We start from the raw sequence: 20,483 nt of genomic DNA, 5'->3' as shown, positions 1-20,483 counted from the left end.
CTCTTCCACTTTTTAAAAAAAAAATTTAATTTAAAAAATTCAAAAAAATGCTCTTCCACTTTGCTAGAAGAAGAGCTACATCCTCCTTGGAAGGGACTATAGCATGAGGGGATGCTATATGCTCAAGCCTGCTGCCACTCTGCTAATCAGCAGCGAGGGCCGGGCAGAGGAAGGGCTGGGAACAGCCTGTCTGGGCCAGTGTTTCCAACTAACAAGAAAAATCTTGCTCCTAATAAGGTAACTTGCAGCAATGAATTCCCTGCTGCTGCTCAAGTCCTGCGCTTCGGAGGCACTGATGCATTTTTAATGCCCCTTGATGTAGCTATTAAGGCTGTAATTGAAACAAAAAGTCCTCCACAGCTTAGCCCGTGACCCAGACCTGCTTGGAGCCAGGCAATTTATCACCCCCCTCGCCCCTTCCTCCCAGGAGCCCTGCCCGTGAAGAGGCTGCAGGCCTGACTGGTTGACATTTGCTGCTAGCCAACCTGGAAAGGTGTGTCCTCCAGACCCCCTGCAAGGTGTGCGTTAGTCTTGTCTCTCCTTTAATTTTGACAGATGGCCGCAAGAAAGGAGAGTAGAGCCAGCCAACTTGATAAAGCTCCTACAGAGACAAAGGGAGACGGTCCTGCCTCTCCGAGGGCAGGGGATGGGGCAGCTTTACGCTGCCTCTCTCATCCAGGCACCTATGAAGTCAGCAGAGCGCTGGTGAATGGGCCCCCGCGTCCCTGTCTCGGGCTCTACCCATTCCTGACTCCTGCAGCTGTGGAGATGCATGGGCAGGCATGTGCTGTGTCCTCCCTGCAGGCAACCTCAGAGGCAAGACGTCCATGTCTTGCACCAGCTGTACAAGACCCTTTCCTGGAGTCAGGGTGGGTGCATGTGTTCAGGTGGGAGCACCTATTCCTCCCCCGGAGGCAGACACTCATGAGAGCAGAACAGGGAGGGTGGAGATGGAGGCAGGGACAGCAAGAGAACAGCCTGCCTCTCCTGCCTGCTTTGCTGATAAGAAGGGCTCTACTGGGCTCCCCCACCAGTAAATAAAGAGACCTTGGCCATAGTGAGCTGAAGCTTAGCAAGCCCAGGACCCCCCCAAGCCTCCTCCAGGGGACAGGAACGGCAATATCTGCAATGCAGCTGCCTCTGGGGTGGAACATCACAGTCCGCAACTGGCTCATGGGTAGCTCTGAGCAGAAGGTACCGCTTCCCAAACCCTGGTGCTGTTCCCTACAGCCTGACTACACAGTTGCCTCCTATCCAACCCACAACCACTCCCAGCCCTGCTTGGCTTCAAAGCCTATGGGAGCACCAGTGCCTACAGCTGCAGGGTGAAGGGTCACCCTGTGATGGACCCATCCTGATGGGCTGCAGCCTGGCAGATCCTTTCCCCCTCCATTTGCTCTCCAAAACGCTGGGCCCTGCATGGAGGTGCCGTTGCAGCCTGTGGCACATGGCACAGTTGCAATGCTAGATCTCCTTGCATGTCCCTGGGCTCGGGCTAGTACTCCCGCCACCGCCACCACCACCACAGGGTTGAGGACGGAGCAGGCAGCTCCAAATGCTTGCTGCAGAGGAAGGACCCCGGCAGCCAGGGGCTCCCCAGCTGTGGGGAGTGGGGGGATGGAGCCAGGCAGCTGGGAGCATGGCTCCTCGCCCTGGTTCACAGATGCAGGAGGCTGGAAGGGGATTGTCTCACATGCTGCTTCCCCCCATGGCTCCCAGACCTGCAACCTCCGGCTTGAGTACTGCAGCCAAGTCTCCTCAGGCCTGACACCAGCCCCAAAGCGCGCATCCCCCCTCTTCCTCACAGCCTTCTCCCTCCGGGTTATTCACGCTGCTCCCTCGGCAGCTCCATCGCCCTTGACAATGAGAAACTGTCTCTTTAATTACACAGTCTGATGCCTTCGGGTTTCTTTTCCCCTCGGCGGCCCTGACGCCCTGCTAATAGATCCGCAAGCCCATGATGAAGGTTGGTCCTTTGTCGTGGCACACAATGGTCGGTCCCCCCCGCGCAGCCCACCATGACCTATGCTAGGACAAGCGAGGGCTTGTGTTCAGCACCTGTCCTCCCCACCCCTGCCCTCGTACAGGAGGAGCCGTGCAGGGACCCGCTCCTTGGATGTTGCCCACGGACGGGGTGGGAGCTGGGCCAGAGAATGGCAGGAGGGATGGGAGTAAGGGGCGCTGTGTACTCTGGACCCCCAGAGCGCACGGGGTGAGGGAAGCTGAAGGAACATTTCATATAGGAACCTACATGGAAAGGGAGGAGGGAAGGTGGAGAGCATGCCTGGGTTGCACTGCCAGCCCCGTGGCTGGTTCTCCGTGAGGGTGCAGCCATCTGCTCGGAGATGGCTCTGGATGTGGCGCCCTGCTGGAGAGGCCCTGGGCCATATTCCAGAGGTGCTGAGCTCCCACTGGAGCTGGAGCAGATGGTAACACATCTAGAATAAGGGCTTCTGGGCACACAAGCTCAGCTGGCTTCTGCAGACCCAGGTCTACAGTGAGGGAAGTGTCATCTGCCCCTGAGGGAGGGCAACAGGCTGCAGGGGGGGGCTTGCAAAGTGCAGGGAGCTGCTCATTTGCTTGGCAGATGGGTAGGGATACTAGGGTGCATCCCTGAGATGGTAGAGGTACTAGGATGCAGATTCTTGCCAGATATTTTGGCACGGCCCTGGGTTGCTGTCTCACAGATGGGAGCACCGCAGTCAAGAGGCCTGCTGAGCCAGCCCATCTCCTTCTCCCCTGCTTGTACCAGTAGCTGGGCAGGCTCCAGCAGCTGGGGATGGGCAGGCCCCCAGCGCCAGCCTGGCCTCCTGTGACCCTGGCCCTGAGGCTCCCCACTCCCTCCCCTGCACTGCCAGCCCGACTGCCAAGCTATCAGTGCAGCGGTGGCTGGAGACCCATGCAGAGAGATGCTCAGCACAGCTACCGGCAGCAGGTGGTAACGGAGTGAAGGGGTCCGTCACCCTTCTTCCCTCGGCGCTGCCTTTGCATCTGCTACTCGCTCCATCCCCATGGACCCAGGGTCTGACAGGCCCCTAAGTGTCCTGCTCCCCCGCAGGGATCCCAGTCCCCCAGGGCTCAGGGAGCTCCTCTCACCAGTGGACAGCACAACGCGAGGGGTATGGAACCTGGTTGAGGCTCAAACCCCAGGGAATGGGACTCTGTGCTGGTGCAAGCTGCACCCTGGGCGTATTCATGCTCCGGGACCTGAACTGGCCTTGCAATGAGTTCCCTGAAAAGGAGAGCAGGGAAATCTCTGCTGCAACCCAGGGAGTGTGGGAGAGTTAGCAAAGAGGCCAGCTGGGGGGAGAGAAACCACGAGGCAATGACCCCACCAAGCGGCTACTCCCTGTAACAGCGCTCGTGTTAGTCGAGCCAAGGCGGTAGCTAGCAGTGCCTTGATAATCCCAAACTCATTTTTGAGCTCCTTCTCTCCCATGGATTATTTTATAAGGATCAGTTATGGGGACATCCCCCCAACAGCACAAAAGTTTGTCTCTAGCTGACAGCACTCCCCAGGGAAGCATCAGTACCACCCTATGCAGGTGGGATGCAGAACTTCAGAGAGTTTTGCGACCAAAAAACCCAAACCCTTTTACCTGTTTGGCTCCAGAGCCAACAAGAGACACAGCGTGAGCATCAGGAGAGCTGGGACTCGTGCCCAGCTCTGCCACAGACCTTGTGTCCTCCAGACAAGCTCCTTTGTGTCCCTGGGCCTGCTTCCTTCATCACACTCTGCCAGCCTGGTGCATGTATAATCATAGGAAGGTCTGGCTGGCAGGGCCCCCCAGCCATCTCATCTTGTCCAGTCCCCTGCTCAAGGCAGGGTCACACCTATCTAAACCATCCCACACAAGCATCCATCTAACTTATTGCAAATGAAAATGCACAAACTACCTTCTTATGCGACTACCAGACCCAGTGCCTGAACACATCCAACAGCTTTCCAGAGCAATGCCGAGCTTGTTCCTAGCCCAGACAATTGGACCTTTCCACGTGCTGCAGATAATCATGGCCAGGTGAGGTTGCAGCAGTCTCAGCATCCCACACACAGAATCTGCAGGACAGAGACCGCCCTTGTTAGCACGAGGCTGTGACATGGGGACTTGGGCTCCCACTTTAATCACCTTCTGGACATACCACAGCGTAAGAGTTCGGTCTATCCAGGCTTGTCAGTCCTGCAGTCCAGATGCAGAAAGAGAGAGGTGCACAAGGGGCTTTCAGAGAGAAAGTGTGGAAGCTCCGGTTTCCTGCCTTGAGCCAGCCCTTAGCCCATCCAGCTATGCTCACAAGGCCTGGCTCAGTGAAAGGTGGTGATGGATAAAAGTGATTGATTGCTCGTGCATGGGGGAGGCATAGCTCCTACACTGGTCATGATCTTTCCATTGGCAGAAGTCACATAGAAACCCAGAGGGTATGTGACAGTGAAACAGAGCTGGCTCACAGCTGGCCCTGGGCACAGCCCCTGTGGTTTCTGGCTCTCCCAGATGTGCTGGTGACTTCACTTCTAGCTGCTTTTCAGGATCCTGGCCTGATCACTGAACACTGCCTTATCGAGCTCCATGCACTGCTGATCTGTCATCCAGCAGGGAGGAGCTCACCCTCACAAACACAACCACAGGACCGAGGGTTTCCTACCAGAATCTTAGCCTTGCTGAACAAGACTGGACCGTCCCGGCTGAGACGCACGCCCATCTCCCTCCAATCCCTGTTCCCAAGTGCATGGAGCAGGGTCAGCCTTCAGTCTCTAGGGGATGGGGATGGACAGGAAAGTCCCGTTCGGCCACATCAGGGCAAGCATTAATGGGTGTGATAGCAGCTGCAGCCCCACACATGCCTTTGCCCCTGGGTGACAACTCACGGGTAAGCTGTGTTGTTTGTGCAGAGCCTAGCACAGGGAAGGACTTTCGCAATGCAAATCATTAGCAATGAAAGTCCCGGCATTGGGACAGGGCTGCTCTGTCTCCCTGGCACCCTTCACACTTAATCTCTTCTCTTTCCCATCATAGTTCGCCATACTGCAGCATAACAAATACTCGGGTATCTGTTCTACACCGACCGGCCTGGGCACTGGAAACCATCTAGTCATGAAGCAGGGTTCAGTAGCTCATGCTTCTGGGACCAGACCCAGCTCAGACCGCTGCAGGCTAGGTGTACCTTAGGACTCAGCTCTGCCCCTTAAAGGCAGCTGCTGTCATCACCCCATTTTGCAGCTGGGAAAACAGAGGCACAGCACAGTGGGTGGCCTTAAGCAAGTCCAGGAGAAAGAAGCCAGCTCTGAGCCCAGGCCAATTCTCCGTCCTCTGGGCCACTTCGTCTGACAGAGGAAAGTAGCTGCATACGATTCACAGGCCTGGCCGACTGTTGGGTGCGGTGCTGTCGCCTGCACATTTGTTCCACGTGCCAGCGGCTGCACATATATAACAACTCAGATGGTTGCCAGCTCTGGTTGGCGGGGGAGAATGGGACCTACCCTTTGGCGTATGTCTGAACAGCATCTCTCACAAGGGAAGCCGACTGATTCGAGCACTTTGCTGCCGTGACGCAACGTTCAAAATTAAGCTGGAGCAGGGGATGCTGGAAAGGCAGGGATTTTTGAAAGGGAGGGGAAAAAAGAAGCAGCGCAAAGCTGGTGTGGGGGCATGTTTTATTGAAAACGATGACTCATCTCGTCGTTACAGACCGTGCTCATCCACAGAAGGCGAGAGGGCCTTCTCCCAAGGCACCGCCCTCTCCCTCCTCGGAGATCAGCTGAGTCCCAAACAGGTACTTGGAGTTCACCCAAAAAACCCATGGAGGGGAAGGAACAGAACAGAACCAAAAAAGAGGGGGGGGGGAGCTTTGGAGAGGAGAGGGCAAGAAGACTTGTGGGGAGGATGAAGCTGAAATCAACTGAAGCAAAGCTAGGGTGAGATCCACCTCCCCGTGCGGGAAGACACGCACCACCTAGGCGCGAAATCCGTGCCCTAGACACGATGTCCAGGGCTGCAAGGCAGGAGGAGTCCTCTCTTTCCCCAAACCACGTGGCCAGGAGAAGGGATTTCAGGACTCCATCTAGACTCTAGACCCAGGGCTTTCCCCAAGGGGGTGAAAGCCAGCCACAAACCCCATGCAATTAAAAAAATAACCAAGCCCCAAAGCCCCAGCGTGGGGGAAGAATAAAGCTCCAAGTCAAACTAAAACAATCCGAAGCAAGCACAAAGATAAAGGACAACTGTACAGCGCACCGTCCCCACGACCTGCTTCAGGTAGCTTGCAGAGCGGGCGGGAGGAGGGAGCAGTTGAAGGGACTAGTTGCTTTCACACTTTGCCTTCGTTACAGCAGGTGAATCTAAGCCAGGGCCTGGGATGAGACATGGAGCAAAACGGGCCTCATCCATCTCCAGTCAGAAGAAGCAGTCGAGGTGGTGCGGAGAAACTTGTTGGTGCGGAGAAACAGATGAGATGCTTGGACTCGGTGCCCCCGAAATGCAGGGGGCCTCGAGCTGGGGAGAACCCGGGTTCTTGCGAGGAGCAGAGCACACATCAGTGAGTCTGCCCCCACACCCAGGCCTCCTATGCCCCAGGCCCCAACACGGCTTTTCTAAAAGCTTTGGTTCCAAAACAGCTCCATTTCTACCGAAAGAAGGATCTGGGCCCAGATGCCTGTGCGTGACCCCCTCCCCCCCACAGAACTGAAACCCAGAAGTCAGTAGCCATCATCCCACCCACCTGGCTGGCCACAGACATGTCTGTCTGCGTTCATCACTGATTTAAAAATATATCTATGTATATATGTACACACACACGCGCACACACACATACGGACACACAAATATATATTAGAAAGGTGGGGAGGGAATCACTCTGAAAACTCATTCCGAATTAAAATAACAAAATCCACCTCCAGCGCGTGCATTGGGAGAGCAGCTACAGCAGATGGTAGAAACCCCTCTGACTCCCTGGCCGGACATAGACCTCCCAGGCTGGGAAGCAAGGAGGGGTGTCCTCAGGTTTTCACAGTGGATTTGTTAGACCGGGAGGAACCCCCGTGCCCTCGTCCTTCCGTGAAGGAGGGGGTTCATGGAGAGCTTGTTCATCCCAGCGAGGAATCGGGTTACAAAGTCCATTATATATAGACAGAAAAATGTACAACAGTCGGCAGCCCCTGGACAAGGTGCTGGTTTGAGAGAGCTTTTCTTTTTTTGGTGAACGCTGAACAGGTGGTGTGAGCTTGGCACAGAACAGCGGCTGGGGAGCAAGCAAGAACCATGGTGCCCAGTCCCTTTCGTGAGCCCTGGGATTGGGAGAAGGGTCCCTGGGGGGAGCCCGGTCAGCGCCCAGACTCATTGATGGCCAATAGGCACCGAGCGCAGCGTAGACATCTACTCGGTATTTGGGGGGCAGGGGCAGGGGGGTGCGTGCGCAGAACAGAGCCACCTCCTCTCCCCCAGGCTGTGGACACGGCTCGGTGGAGGAAGGGGCCTGACCTGTGCACGCATGTAGGGCTAGGGTCACGGGGGAATGTGCAGTCACCTGGGGAGGGTGCAGTGGCAACAGCTCAGGCCAAGGAGGGGCATGGTTTGAACCTGCTTCCCAGAGATCACTTCAACAGTCTAGTGAGCCCTACCCCAGCAGCAGGGCTGGGGGCAGACCTACCCCACAGGACTCTGGGTAGGAAGGGGTCCCATGCATGGGGCTGCCTGGGAGCACTGGCTTCTGAAGACAGGGGCCGAAACTGCCCTCCCCTCCCACAAGAGGCAGCCGTGCAGCTCTCCAGACACCCCCCAGCCAGACTCCCGGGGGTGGTCCTGTGACAGGGATGCAGGGAAAGCAAAGCAACAAGGGGCTTCCAGGGAGCAAGCCCTGAACTGGGGGCAGGGACAGGGGTCTGGAGAGTCCAGGAAGAACCTCTCGGCCCTTGCAGCGTAAGACGGGGAGACACGAAGCTATTCCAAGCCTCCAGCACAGTGGTGCTGGGGGAGGGGAGGGCACTGCGACTTGCCTGCCCTTCCCCTGGCCTTGGGAATCCTTCCACCTGGACCCACCACACACCAGCCGGGGAATGGCGGAGCCCGCTCTGCCCTGGGTGACGGTCAGCGACCGCGCCGACTTCTGGGTGTGTGAAGTTCCCAGGCTCTTCCTGCAGCGGCCTCAGAGGAGTGGGATAAAAGCCAGGCCGCTAGCGGGTTCACCAGGCAGGGGAGACACACTTTGAGCAAACCACCGTGGACACAAGTCCTCAGTCTCTCTCCGGCAGGGAGGCCAAGCCGTGGGCATGAGGGGCTGGCCATGGCCGTGAAGCTCGGCAGTTAGGAGTCTTCCCCGAGGATCTCTGTCACGAAGAAGGCCATGTCAGTCTCTTTGGTGTCGTGCAAGGTGAAGAAGGGGTGTCCCTGCAAAAGAGAACAGGGCAGGAGTCAGCAATGAGGCTGAAAGCAGCTCTCCCAATGGAAACCGATGCACCATGGGAGAAAAAGGCCCCTGCAAGGCTTTCGCCACAACCAAACTCCTGCCCAGAAGCAACAGGAAAGCCCACACCTGGGGCACTGATCCCCTTGGACAGCAGATACAGGGGCACGTGCTCTGTCCAAGGGGGCTCAGATTTATTTCAGCTGCGGGGAATTCTGTTTTCAAAGGACACGCAAGACCTCAGGACCAAGCCACGAAATACCAATGAGGACTCAACCCAGCTGGACAATCGAAGCCAGTGTAATGGGTAAGCATGCGTTACAGGCGCCCCTCCATGCCAGCCAGCCGGGAGCACCACTCTCTTGAAGTCCAAGCTGAGGGCCTCAAACCATCCTAGCTCATGCTCTAGGGCAGCCCTCAGGATGCCTGGTTCAATCCATGGCACGTGAGTCAGGCAGTGATGCAGAGATGGTGATTCTCCACCAGCCAGAAGTGGAAGGGATGAGGGAAACACCTGGAAGTCTTCCAACCCAGATGCACCAGGCTGGCAGGCACTCATGGGCCTGTTGAAATCTCCATCTCTTTCCACCTTCCTTATTCCACCCAAAAGGGTTCAAAGTGTTACACGTCCAACCCACCCCAGAGGCCAGGGTGAGCTGTGAGCAATGTTGTACCACTGGTCCAGTACATACAGACCAGCCTCTTAGCTTCACCTACTGATCAAGACTCTGCAAGATCCACACGCACCAGCCCCAGACTCACCATAAGTTCTAAGTAGTTCATCCGTTCTGCCGGGTTCTTCCGTAAGCTGGAACAGAAAAAAAAAAAGGAAACCCCATGAAGCGCTGGCTTCATCTTTGCTGAAGACGACTCTCAGGGTAGGAAAGGACTGAGGCAACCCTAGCCACCAATGCCTTCTTTCTAGGGGGGCAAATATCAGTTTGCATCACTCCTTGGCTTTAGAAATCAATTAGCCAGGTCAACAGACCTCACCTGCAGCACTGGACAGCCAGGAAGACTGGAAAGCTTCCTGTTAGCTTCACCATTAAAACCAACCTCCCTTCACTTGTACATCAAGGCATTCCCAAGATGGAGGATAACAGGGCATGGTACCAGCCCATACGATGGACACAGCATGTCAAGTCCCATCCTTGAATCGGTGGGATAGGACCTCAATGCCCAGACAGAAAGCAGGCAGGGGCCAGAGCAGGCACTCACCACTGTGCTGTGAAGTCCACAAAGTCCCTCGAGAAGCGATCTGCAGGCAGCTGGGGTGAGGGCTCCTCTACCACTTGCTTGAGCTGCTGGAAGGGGGTGCCCCAGGACTCGTAGGGGAAGCGGAGGATGGCCAACTCGATCTACACAGGAGAAAAAGCTGCCGTCAGGACCTAGTGCTTCAGGCTTAATGCCTGGACAGCAGGCCCACGGCCTCAGGATGCCTCCCAGCTTCGGGGACATGGCCACAAGAGCAGGCAGGCACTGATGCTGAGAGCTTTTGGCCAGTTTCCACCAGAACATCCCATGAATTCTGACTACAGTAAATCTTTTCCTGCACAACGACTTTGTGTTGCTCTCGTTTCCCAAATTATCATTGCAATGAAACCACAGACTAAAACATTTCATGGAGTTTCAGCGGGATGGGGGGAGGAGAAGGGGGGGGTTGCTTCTCAACAAAACAAAAATATTCAGAGCAAGCTTAATATACCATATTTATTCTCTCCTTTTCCCCCTCAAATTAGCAACTGAAAACTAATTAAGAGGGTGTGTCCTAAATGAGGAAACTGATTCTGAACAGTTTGGTTAAAAGGGGACACCTTTTTTCTTTATTCCGCCTACCAAAAAACAAAAGGTCCGCGTATTATTTTTTTACACAAGGAATACGGTATCTTACACTCCCTGGGGAAAATAGGCAGTTTTGATTCTTTCTGCCAGTGTTCTTCCATTATTAATCCATGTATTTCTCAAAGCAGCATCTGGGTGATTTTCAGAATTCCCAATTTGCTTCTGGGCTTCACAGGAAGCCTCCAAAGCCCATGAAATATGAAACTGGTAGAAGAGAATTCATCAGCACAGGATTTCCCCAGGCCAATGCTCCAGGGAGCACGCTACCTTTGTGTTATCAGCAGCCCACGGACGACAGCACTGCTTTACAGCCTTACAGGGCAAATCCCCGCTGGATTGGTGCCATCCCAACCACCCTGAACACATGCCGACTTGAAATCCTCCAGCCCTGCTAGGTTATAAGAGCAGGAAGTCAGTCCAGAAAGAAGACATTAGCCAGCGTCAGCCAGGCTGGGGTTGTGCTCAGCTGCAAGCTGGCAGCATTTCAGCCAGGCCTCGCGTCCGGCTTCTAGACAAGCTTGCAAAATTTCCTCGTTCGCACAATCTCCCATCACAGGGCTTCCTGTGTCTCGGGAGGAAAAACTGAAGCCTGATGACATTTCCAGGCCGGGGCATCCAGATGCAGAGTCCAACAGGAAGCGTGGGCCAGGCAGCTTTTTTTGGACAAGTCCGGCCAGGAGAGAGAACAATCACAACACACACCCGTGGCACTGGGAAGCTGAATCCCAATGGATGGTGCGGTTATGAGCCTGGAGGAGAGGAAGGTTATTCCTCAATGAGATCCTCTCCACCCACTCAGAGCTTCGGATTCTCAGAAAGGGAAAAAACCTTTCCCAGACATTAACTTCTCCAAGCCAGGCGCCGGGATCTCCTTCATCCCCTGACGCCAGGAGCTTGGCCGCTCATTGCAACAGCAGTTCCTCGCGTTCAGTAGATAACGAGCTGCTCTGAGCAGTCTCAGCTTTGAACTGGATCAGTGAACAGCTCAGGGCACACTTGGCTTGAAACCGTCTGTGCATCCACACAGCACATGGTTTAATTGTTAGTACTCATGGAAGCCAGCAGCGTTTCCCCCTGCTAGAGGCCAAGCCTGGGTCACAGCCAAAATTTCTGCAATCAGTGAGGCACACAGTACACCCAAGCTCTGGCTTGTCCTCCTTCCTCCCAGCTTTCTGGCACTGGAGCATCCTGCAATGCTTTGCTCCCCGCTTGCACTGCCCTGCTTCAGAGGCACTCGAGCCTCCTGCTGATACTCTCTATGGAACAGCTTGCCCAAGTGTTCCCAGAAGCCATTGCAAACACACAGGCCAGCAGCAGGGCAGGTGTGGGCACTGCATATACAGATGTGCAAGCAACAAGCCTGGCGCTTGGGCACCACGCTCAAGGATTGTGCCTCACTCGCATACACTGGATACTGCAATGTGGAAGGGGATTTAAATGCTGCACTGACTCCTGGCTCCTACAAGCAGCACCAACACCCTCTCTGTCAAGCCCCTTCTGCACCCAACATTGCTTGCAAGTCAACCCTTTGGGGCTCACAATCCCGAGTGACACCGTTCACCAAAATAATGGAGAGCACAGAGCATGCCCAGCGAGTGAGGCCTGCCCTCCAGCTTCCACCACAACGTGGGCCCAGATCGCAGCAGAGATGGGAACCTCTGCTGCAGCGTCATTACGCTTTAGCTCTATAGCAAGTACAGATGTATGCCAGCAACCTACACGGACACTTGGCCCGCCAAGTAGCCTGCATAGCAATGCAAGGGACTGAGGCCAGGGTTTCAAAGCCTGCTTCTCCACACCAATTCACATGCTGCCCCACTTCTCTCCTCCTTCCCCAGTCACTAGCTGCCTCCCGCAAAACTTATGGCAGCAGCCAAACGCTGGAACTGCTGAAAGCCAAGTCAGAATTACCATCGTGATTCCGAGACTCCAGACGTCCGACTTCACGTTGTAGCCCTTCTGGTTCAGCTCGGGGTTTATTCTCTCTGGCTGCAATGAAAAGACGGATGTTAATGCAACTTGGTCTGGATTCCCTGGTGCATGAGCCACATACGCACATCCAGTGCACATGCTGGGCTATAAAACCCAAGCTGCAGGAACAGCAGTGAAGCAGGGGTTTCAGTGCATTGAAAATAGGGCAAGTCACACCAAATGGGATCAATGAAAGCCACTATCATTACAGTCACTTTTATTGTGCTAGGCACTATCTATCCAGGCAGCAGTCTCCATGGGTTCCACCTCAGGGCAAGCGAAGGGGAAGGGGTGGGGAGGTAGTTTCTAAACTGCCCCCTTCTGTCCCTACTTCAGTCAGAAGCAAGAAAGGAACCACAGCCCTTACAATCAGCTGATTCAAGGTGACAGGCCCGTCTGTGCAAGAGCCCACTTACAGCCATGTAGGGTTTGCAGCCTGCATCCATGGTCTTAGCCACCGAGTCCACCAAGTAGCCGCTGATGCCAAAGTCACACATTTTCACATGTCCTTCCTTGTTGATGAGCACGTTGGACGGCTTCACGTCTGGTGGGATTGGGGAGACAGAGCAAACCAGTTAAGTCTTCTATGGATAAAGCATGCCAGGTGTGGGTTAAGGAGCTAAGAGGACAAAGGTGGGTAGTCACTGACTGAAGGGTATGAGGACTAAGCAGACTAAAGCCCACTGGTTCTGTACTTCAATACCACGTTCCTCTCATGTTTTAGGGACCTTGCCCTTCTCTGGCCCCAAAGACAGCAGCACACTGGGGCCAATGAGCTAAGCATCCCCTGCCTCATTAGGCAGATCAATACCTTCTGATTCAGGAAGGTGAGTGGATGCCTGGATCTTCCAAAGGTATTTAGATGCCTAACTCCTATTGATTCCAGTGGGTAATAGGAACCTTTGGAGCTGTGGGCCCAGGGCTACCCCAGAAGGTGCTAGCAGAGCCAGAAAGACAATCAGCCTTGACTTCCCAATTCTCCATCCCCAAAATTCAGCCGAAGTGCAACCTTCCAGCCTCACCCAGCCTGAATCCGCAGCAAGTCTACAAGGAAGTTTAGGGGCTTTCCTTCAAACAGCAACCTATTCTGTAGGGCCCAAGGTGGCGAGAGCCAGCAATGCATGTGGAAACGCACTCTTTTCAGATTGCAATTGTTAAATTCAAGCTGGGAGGGAGGAAAGAACAGGAATCACCCAGCGAGTTGTAAAGAACAATTTCCCTGTACCAGCCCCGCTCAGGATAGGAGCCGGTAGAGGCCCCAGAAACCTTCTGCCAGGGGAGCCAGCTTAGCCAATTGTGCCCTTAGGAGAAAGGTTAAAGGGAAAAGGCCATGCAACTGCCCCCCAGCATCACATACCTCTGTGAATCACTGACAGTTTACTGTGCAAATGTTCCAGCGCACGCACAATCTAGTGATGAGAGGAGACAGAGAACAAGTTAGATGCACAGAAGTCTTGAAAGCCCGGCCTTTCACACCACACGGCCACGAGCCACCACAGGGCTAAGAACGGACACGTGTCCTGGGCCTTAAAGTTCAGGGCACCACAGCTCCACCACGTGACTTACATACGCCACAGTGCTTAGCAGCTGTGATGAAGCTCCCAAACCCCAGGAAAGGGCATGCTTCCCGAACCAGAGCGAGGGTGGGGGGACTTATACTGAGCACAGGGCATTCTCGACTCAGAAGCCAGCCACTCACCGACACGGCCATCTTCCCCAGGATGTCTTCGGGGATTGTCTTCTTCTTCTCCAGCACTTTCTTATAGAACTTATCCAGAGAGGTGTCCATCAGCTCCATGCAGATCCACACGTCGCCCTGACCACAAAAGAAACAGCTCATGTGTTAAGAGCTCTCCAGATGCATCCCAGGACCTAATGGGGGCAGGGGGTGAACCCCACCCTTTTGACGTAGGCAAACCTAGGAAGCAAGACTGCATTCAGTACTGGAGCATCATGTTTTACAGGTTCCACATTGGGGCTGAGAGGTGACCATCTCTGTGCAAGAGGCACCTGCTCCAGGGCTTCTGCTGGTCACCTACAGGGGAACAGAGGAATTCCTCCCCCATAACTGCTTTATAGGCTTCTGGGGACTTCTCTCGCCTTCCCATGAAGACTAGACACTGGGCAAAGCCAGTGGTCAGACTTCTGACTGGGGTGTGCCTGCTGCTATTTTGGAGGCCTCTCAGGTATCTGGTGGAAGGATCTTGTTCTCCTGCTCAGCATCAAACCAACTGCCAGATTTGGGGTCAGGAAGGAAGGGTCTCTCGGGGCAGATGGGCAAAGACTGGGAGGAGAGGAAGGGAGATTCCCACTCCTCTGGGGTCCTTTGAGTATGTATTAACTGGTTACTTCTCTGCCACTGCAGTAGCAGGGCACTGGTGATGCCCTTTCCTCCTCAGTTTTCACAGGTGACGCACTGCAGGGTGCTTCTGGGTTTGCAATGAGATTTGTGGTTGTAATGGGTGAGGGGTGGAACAAACCCTTTTTAGGACTGTCTGGAAAAAAGGCTACCTGTTCACACAGATGGCCCATCAGGCCTCTTTCTGTCCTGTGTATGGCATATGCCAAGCAGGACTGAAAACATCCTGGCCCAGCTGTGTTTAGAAACTATTGCAAATACCAAGCGATGGCTTCTGTCTGGTCCAAAGACCGGAGCAGGCAGTAAAAAGTATCCCCTCGATGCAATGCATTTTGGGCCAGCACAGAAGTGGGAAAGAGGCTGCCACTCTCCTTGGCACTAAAGGGGTGTAAGCGATGGGCCTAGTGTCCCTTCTGGAGAGTTAATTAATTTAAGCCCTAGTGGAGACCGATCCCCTGCCATACACAGCACCAGTTCAATCCCCAGTCCCGTTACCTCTCGGAAGAGGGCTCCGTAGAAGGTGACCGTATAGAAACAGTCTACTGTCCTCATGGAGATATCCAAGTCCATCAGTAACCTCTTCTGCTCCTGAGTGTTCACAGTTGCCCGGATTCTCTGGGAGAAAACAGTCATTTGGCAAAAGTTAAAGCCTTTTGACCCCCGTGGGCCATCTTGATGGTGGCAGCAACATGACCTTCTAGAAAAGCCTGGGGAACTTTGAATGTCCCTGCAACAGGGTGGCCTGTCCCCTTAAGAAAGGGCAGTAAGCCCTGTTAAACAAACCCAGTGTGCTTTAAAAGCTCCCAGAAGAGAAAGCAAGAGGGGAGAAAGCAAGCTGTGAAGGGAAGAGCTTACTGGGCTAAGGCCAAAGCAGAAAGGGGGCTCCCCTCCTAGCGTTTGGGAGAGGATGGAGGGCTTTCTTGTTTGCTTGAAAACTGAACTTTGCTTTGGAGAACTGGCTCAGGAGCTCACAAGGGAGTGACCTCTGCTGCAGAAGCCAGCAGGGTGAAATGACCTGCTTCCAGTCCCGTGTTCTGGTTCTGCACCAGTACCAGTTGCTAGTACTGGCCGGGGGCTGGACTTGCAGCAAGTGCGCTAGGGATGCATGAAGTAGCTGAGGAGAGCAAATGAAGGATGGGGTCTCCACTACGGTCATGTGATGCTTTAGCTGCATGGTAGGTGAGGGAGTAGGCTGGCAATCTGAACGGTCACTTGGAGAGCCGAGGGCCTGCAGAGCAGTACAACAGGCTGCTGAGCGAAGAAGCCAGGCTTTCCATGTCTACTCCTCTCTCTCTCACTGCAGGAGTCAGTGCGCTGTTCCTCTGGAGAAGGCAGGATCTGCTCTTACATTCCCCGATCACCTTTAACTGCCTGCCCCAGACCCCCTGCAGTACCAGTATCCTGGTCCCATGCACACAGCTCGGCAGGGTTCAACACAGAGCTCTTGCCCTGGAGGCATAGGGTCCAACCCAACACCCACGGGAGCTGCCAGGATACTTTCATCAATGCCAAGAGGAGCCGGACTGGGGAACTTGACGCCCACCCCAGGAGAGCACGACCAGGACCGCGAGCAGGTCTCACCTTCACAGCCATGATGGTGCCACTCTGTGCGTGCCGTACTTTCTCCACCACGCCGTAGGCCCCACGGCCCAGCTCTGAAATCGTCACCAAATCATCGGCTTCCACTTCGAAGTTCTGGGAGGGGAGAAGAGAAGGTGCCACATGAAACAGGCACTGAGACCTCAGAGCCAAGGTACCCCACAGGGAAACGGACACCTTCAAGGACCTGAAGAGCCAAACATCTGCCTTGACAGAACGGCCGCGCACTCATGGGATAGAGTCACCGAGATATAGGGCTGGAAGAGACCTCAAGAAGACATGCGAGTCCAACCCCCTGCCGGAGGCAGGATCATCCCTATCACAGCTCCCTCCAGAGCTGGCCCCCAAGATAACAGCAGCCTGCTACTTCTTCACTGCTAGCACGGTTCTTCCTTTGCCCTGAGTGGCACAGGCCTGTAATTTGGGTGCTGCAGACCCCAGCTGGAGCCTTTCCTACCACTGACCCGTGTGATTTGTCACCCAGAAGGAATTCCTTTACCAAAGGCAAGGTCAGGAGGAAGCCGCAATGGTGTCCTGCCAGAAATGTAGACTAGCCCATTTCCAGTTGCCGCCCCCCCCCCCACATTTTTCTGCAGGGATGAGGGGGAAATTTCAAGCTTCCATTTGGCCCATTCTGCACTGCGGGATGTCACAGATACCCAATCCAGAAACCCTGCAGCATCCTGTTTCAACCCGTTATGTACAGCTGAGCATCGCAGCATGCAAGATCCCATGCATGATGAGTCCCAGTTTGGTGGTGGGAACTGCAATCTCAACCCAAGGCACCAGAGACCCTGATCCCAGCCAGACCCCGGTGAGGACGGCTATGTCCAAAGTCAAGGAAAAGAAACAAAAATACGACCACCAACTCCCAACATCCAACCAAAGGAACAATCAAATCTAACTACCATCAATGCAGCGCTGAGCTCTTCCCTGCGGTAGCTAGAACCTGCTTCGGTGAAGCCATATAGCTGGCACAGACTGGATCAGGCTCTCACACTGGACAAGGAGTATATGGACTTTGATTAGTCAGGGATGATTTCACGGGAACACTTAGCTGCGAGCGCAGCATGTGACGCTGCGTCTCAGGTTCTCTGAAGCCTACACTGGCATTATACACTGCTAAGTCACTTCCTTTGTAGAGCAACTTGGGCAAAACCACCATGGGCTGGGTTACACAAACCCTCAACTCCACCCACGGCAACGTGCTCCGCTCCTGTCCTGAGCACCGCCGCGAAGGACACAAGTTCCCCTGCTTGGCTTCTGAGGTTCATGAAACGGCATTAAAAGACACCCAGCACTTTATTCTGCTTTGAATGCACTCTGCAACCGTCTTCAACCCAGCAAGGACCGTGCTGCATGCAGCTAGCAGTGGTCCAGGCCCAGGTGCATGTTCTCCTAGCTTTGCAGCAGCCCAGTTAGTGCATGTTTCACCAGAACTACACAAGGGAACTACTCAGAAGTGGGAAAGATATTTTTGGCTGCTGCCCACCCCGATGACCCAGCAGCTGTACTGCAAAGGACTTCCATTTCCATTCAGAGACAAGGATTTTATCCCGCGAGCCATGATAAAGCATCGCTGCAGCAGCGCATGACAGCCCATCCCATGTCCCCCTCTCTGTGCTTCTCGGTAGGGCTGGCACAAGGATATTTCCACAGGAGTTGAATGAGCATCCGGATTTTAACCCTTTTTCCCCCAATGCAGGAAGAGATGCTGAGCTGGGAGCTGAATGGGGAGGTTAGCACGGCTCCCACCCCACAATGAATTCCAGTTTCAAAGGAAGCAGAGGGGAAGCCATACGTTACCCTGGTGTCAGCTGTGACCCCCATGTAACCCCTGCCAATCCTGGGAACTGAGGAACTATAGTATCCCTGCCCGCCTGCCCCGGCTCCGTGCTGCTTCACAGACTTTTCAGACTCCAGCCAAGCTCAGTCAATAGACCTTTGTCAATAGGACGGCTACAGCATACAGAACGGAGAGATCTCCCACTTTCCACCCCTTTAAAAACTGTTAAGTGCCAAAAGAGGCAGAAGGTATCGCGTGCAACGGCATCGACCAGAAGCATACGTGTCGCCAGCTGCGTGAATGAATTTGAGAGACAACCGCTACTCTCCAGCCTTAAATGCTGTCGTCTCGCGGTGAGGTTCCCTTACGTTCTCATTTCGTCTGCCCTAGAAGACTATGGGCAACTGGAAAACTAGGTGGGTTGTGTCCAGAATTGAAGGAGGACTGGGCGTTTACGTGGATCAACAGAGCAGGCAGGGTTATGCCGGTAAAGAATACACAAAGCAAGAGTTTTGGAAGAGATGGAAACTCGTGTTTCTGGGCTCAGCCAACTTCTAACCAGCTTGAGAGAAAACACGAGCTTCCCTGTGGCAGGCTGTCCTAGCAGGAGACACACTACAGCATTTTTGCTCCCTCCCCTGAAGTCACCGCTCCTGGTCCTAGCTGGACGCATTAGATAACAGACTAGATGGACTATCAGCGTAGTCTGGGAACAGTCAGGCTGGATCATCGCAGGTGCCTGGAGAGATGCAGGCTGTGCTACTTCCCGCCTGTCTAGGTATTCCTACAGCCCCCATCAATGCAGAGTGAGCACTTCACAATCACAAGCAGATACCAATCCCTGCAATCGTCCCTGGAGGTAGAGAAATAAAATCCTCACTTTACGCACAGACTTGACCCAGATCCCATAAGCAGTCCAGGCCTTTGGGGTCAGAGTTGACTGCTCCACCTGTGAGACCGATCATCCCTCCTGCCCCACAAGCTGAAGGTTGTTTTGCAAGCCCCCCTTTGACACGGCGCCGCAGTCCACCTCTCACTCTGAGAGCCAAGGAAGCCTGGCATGCACCCCCCAAGAGCTGCAGCCTTTCTTTGGAGCACACAATAGCAACTGGCTTTGCCTTCTGCTTTGGTCTCAAGGGAAGAAAATACCTCAGAGTCAAAGCAAAGCCAGAAAAGGAGGGGACAAGCCTTTATTGCACAAGGAGGGACTCTGCCTCCGAGACAATGCCTATAGGTTACGCCCAGGGTGGAGGGGAAACAGCGCTGCCTATTTCAAAGCAGAGCGGAGTGGACACAGCCACACGGAGATCCCTCCGAGTTGGCCGCTGGGCTGTGCACAGGCCGCCGTGCCGTGGGTTGATCTGGTGCGCCCCGAACACAGCTCCCTGCAGCCAGATGTTTCTGGCAGCTGATAATCCTGGAAGCGGCAGAGAGCCGCACGTGTGAGCTCATCCATCAGCTATGCACTGCCCCAGCCACTTCCCTTCCTGGAAGCGGGGAAAGGGGGGGCCTGGAGAGGGGAAGGAGGTCACCAGGCAGCGCCAGGCTGACAGGGGACGTGCAAGTTGTGACCGGAGGGGGCTACCTCTTCTCAATGCCCCCCAGAAGCCCTGTACTACCTTAGGCAGTCGCTCTGCTCCCGGTTTACTGTTCTGTTCTGGCGTCTGCATTAACCCTTTCCCAAACGGCGAGCACTTCCCATGCCATGGAGAGCCCAGGGGGTTTCACAGCATGCCCTGGGAGCCCCAGTCCTCCTCCCCAGGGAAGGGAAGGCTTGCCGCAGTGAGTTCCTGCCTGCCTGGGGGCAGGGTCACTATTCCTCTCCACCCTGCTCTGCCCCAAACCACGGTTGTGGTTGGCTCAGCACAGGAGCTGCAAAGCACACTTTGTATTGCTTGCCATGCTACAGTGGCTTGTGCCTAGGGATCACCGGCTACTTCTCTCCAGAATCAGGCTGTGAGCAGCACACGTCCCACCAGCTCAATAACTCCAGAGGTGCCCAGCTCTGGCGTGGGACTGCTTGGAGAACACCAGAGGAAGGAAGCAATGCCGAGGGGCATGGCACATCAAGCGATGCCTGCTTCCCCCTCACCACCGCGGGCTACTACAAAGCTCCTCTCTCCCTCAGCTATTAATACACACATTACCTAATGACCACTGAGGCCGTCATGTGGCATGAGTCCTGGTCTCCCTCTTCTCCCTCCCCCACCATGCACTGAGGACTGGAGGTCCAGATCTTATCGGCCATGCCACCTGCCTTGGGGGGAAGGTAAGCAGCTAGATATAGCTCTGATCCAGCACGGAGGCAGGCCACTGTTTTTAGCATGACAGCAAACGGCCTTACACAGCCCCAGGAGAGCCCGTAACAAGAGAGCGAAAGAAGAGAGACGGTGGCTATTTCTAGCTGGTGTTTTTCATTAGGTCACTGGTGGTACATTCGAGGGGAGGAAGGCACGGCTGCGCAGGGTCTTGGAGGAGCGATGTGCCTGTCCCTGCTCCCCACATGGCCTCTCCGGAGAATGGCCTGCAATAAAG

General features: G+C 54.7%; 1 protein-coding gene across 3 annotated transcripts in view; it reads right to left on the bottom strand.

Annotated features, from left to right (window-relative positions):
* Window positions 1–5,630: 5,630 nt before the first annotated feature.
* MAP2K3 (mitogen-activated protein kinase kinase 3) overlaps window positions 5,631–20,483 on the bottom strand; it is a 46,693-nt gene continuing 31,840 nt past the window's right edge. For 2 of the 3 annotated variants that reach the window (XM_006023938.3, XM_006023937.3), the window contains exons 4-12: window positions 16,145–16,258; window positions 15,059–15,178; window positions 13,904–14,020; window positions 13,562–13,613; window positions 12,621–12,748; window positions 12,145–12,222; window positions 9,610–9,749; window positions 9,154–9,199; window positions 5,631–8,375 (exon numbers count right to left, since the gene is read on the bottom strand). In XM_006023938.3, the coding sequence (XP_006024000.1) occupies window positions 8,292–8,375; window positions 9,154–9,199; window positions 9,610–9,749; window positions 12,145–12,222; window positions 12,621–12,748; window positions 13,562–13,613; window positions 13,904–14,020; window positions 15,059–15,178; window positions 16,145–16,258 (879 nt within the window). In that variant the 3' untranslated portion in view covers window positions 5,631–8,291. Of the gene's footprint in view, window positions 8,376–9,153; window positions 9,200–9,609; window positions 9,750–12,144; window positions 12,223–12,620; window positions 12,749–13,561; window positions 13,614–13,903; window positions 14,021–15,058; window positions 15,179–16,144; window positions 16,259–17,070; window positions 17,219–20,483 lie in introns of those variants that run through there. The other variant, XM_025204568.1, reaches the window with a different exon arrangement.

This window comes from Alligator sinensis, unplaced genomic scaffold (assembly GCF_000455745.1).
Source record: "Alligator sinensis unplaced genomic scaffold, ASM45574v1 scaffold402_1, whole genome shotgun sequence".
Classification (NCBI taxonomy): Eukaryota; Metazoa; Chordata; order Crocodylia; family Alligatoridae; genus Alligator; species Alligator sinensis.
The sequence above is the reverse complement of the archived record's forward strand: the minus strand, read 5'-3'. Positions and strand labels throughout refer to the sequence as shown.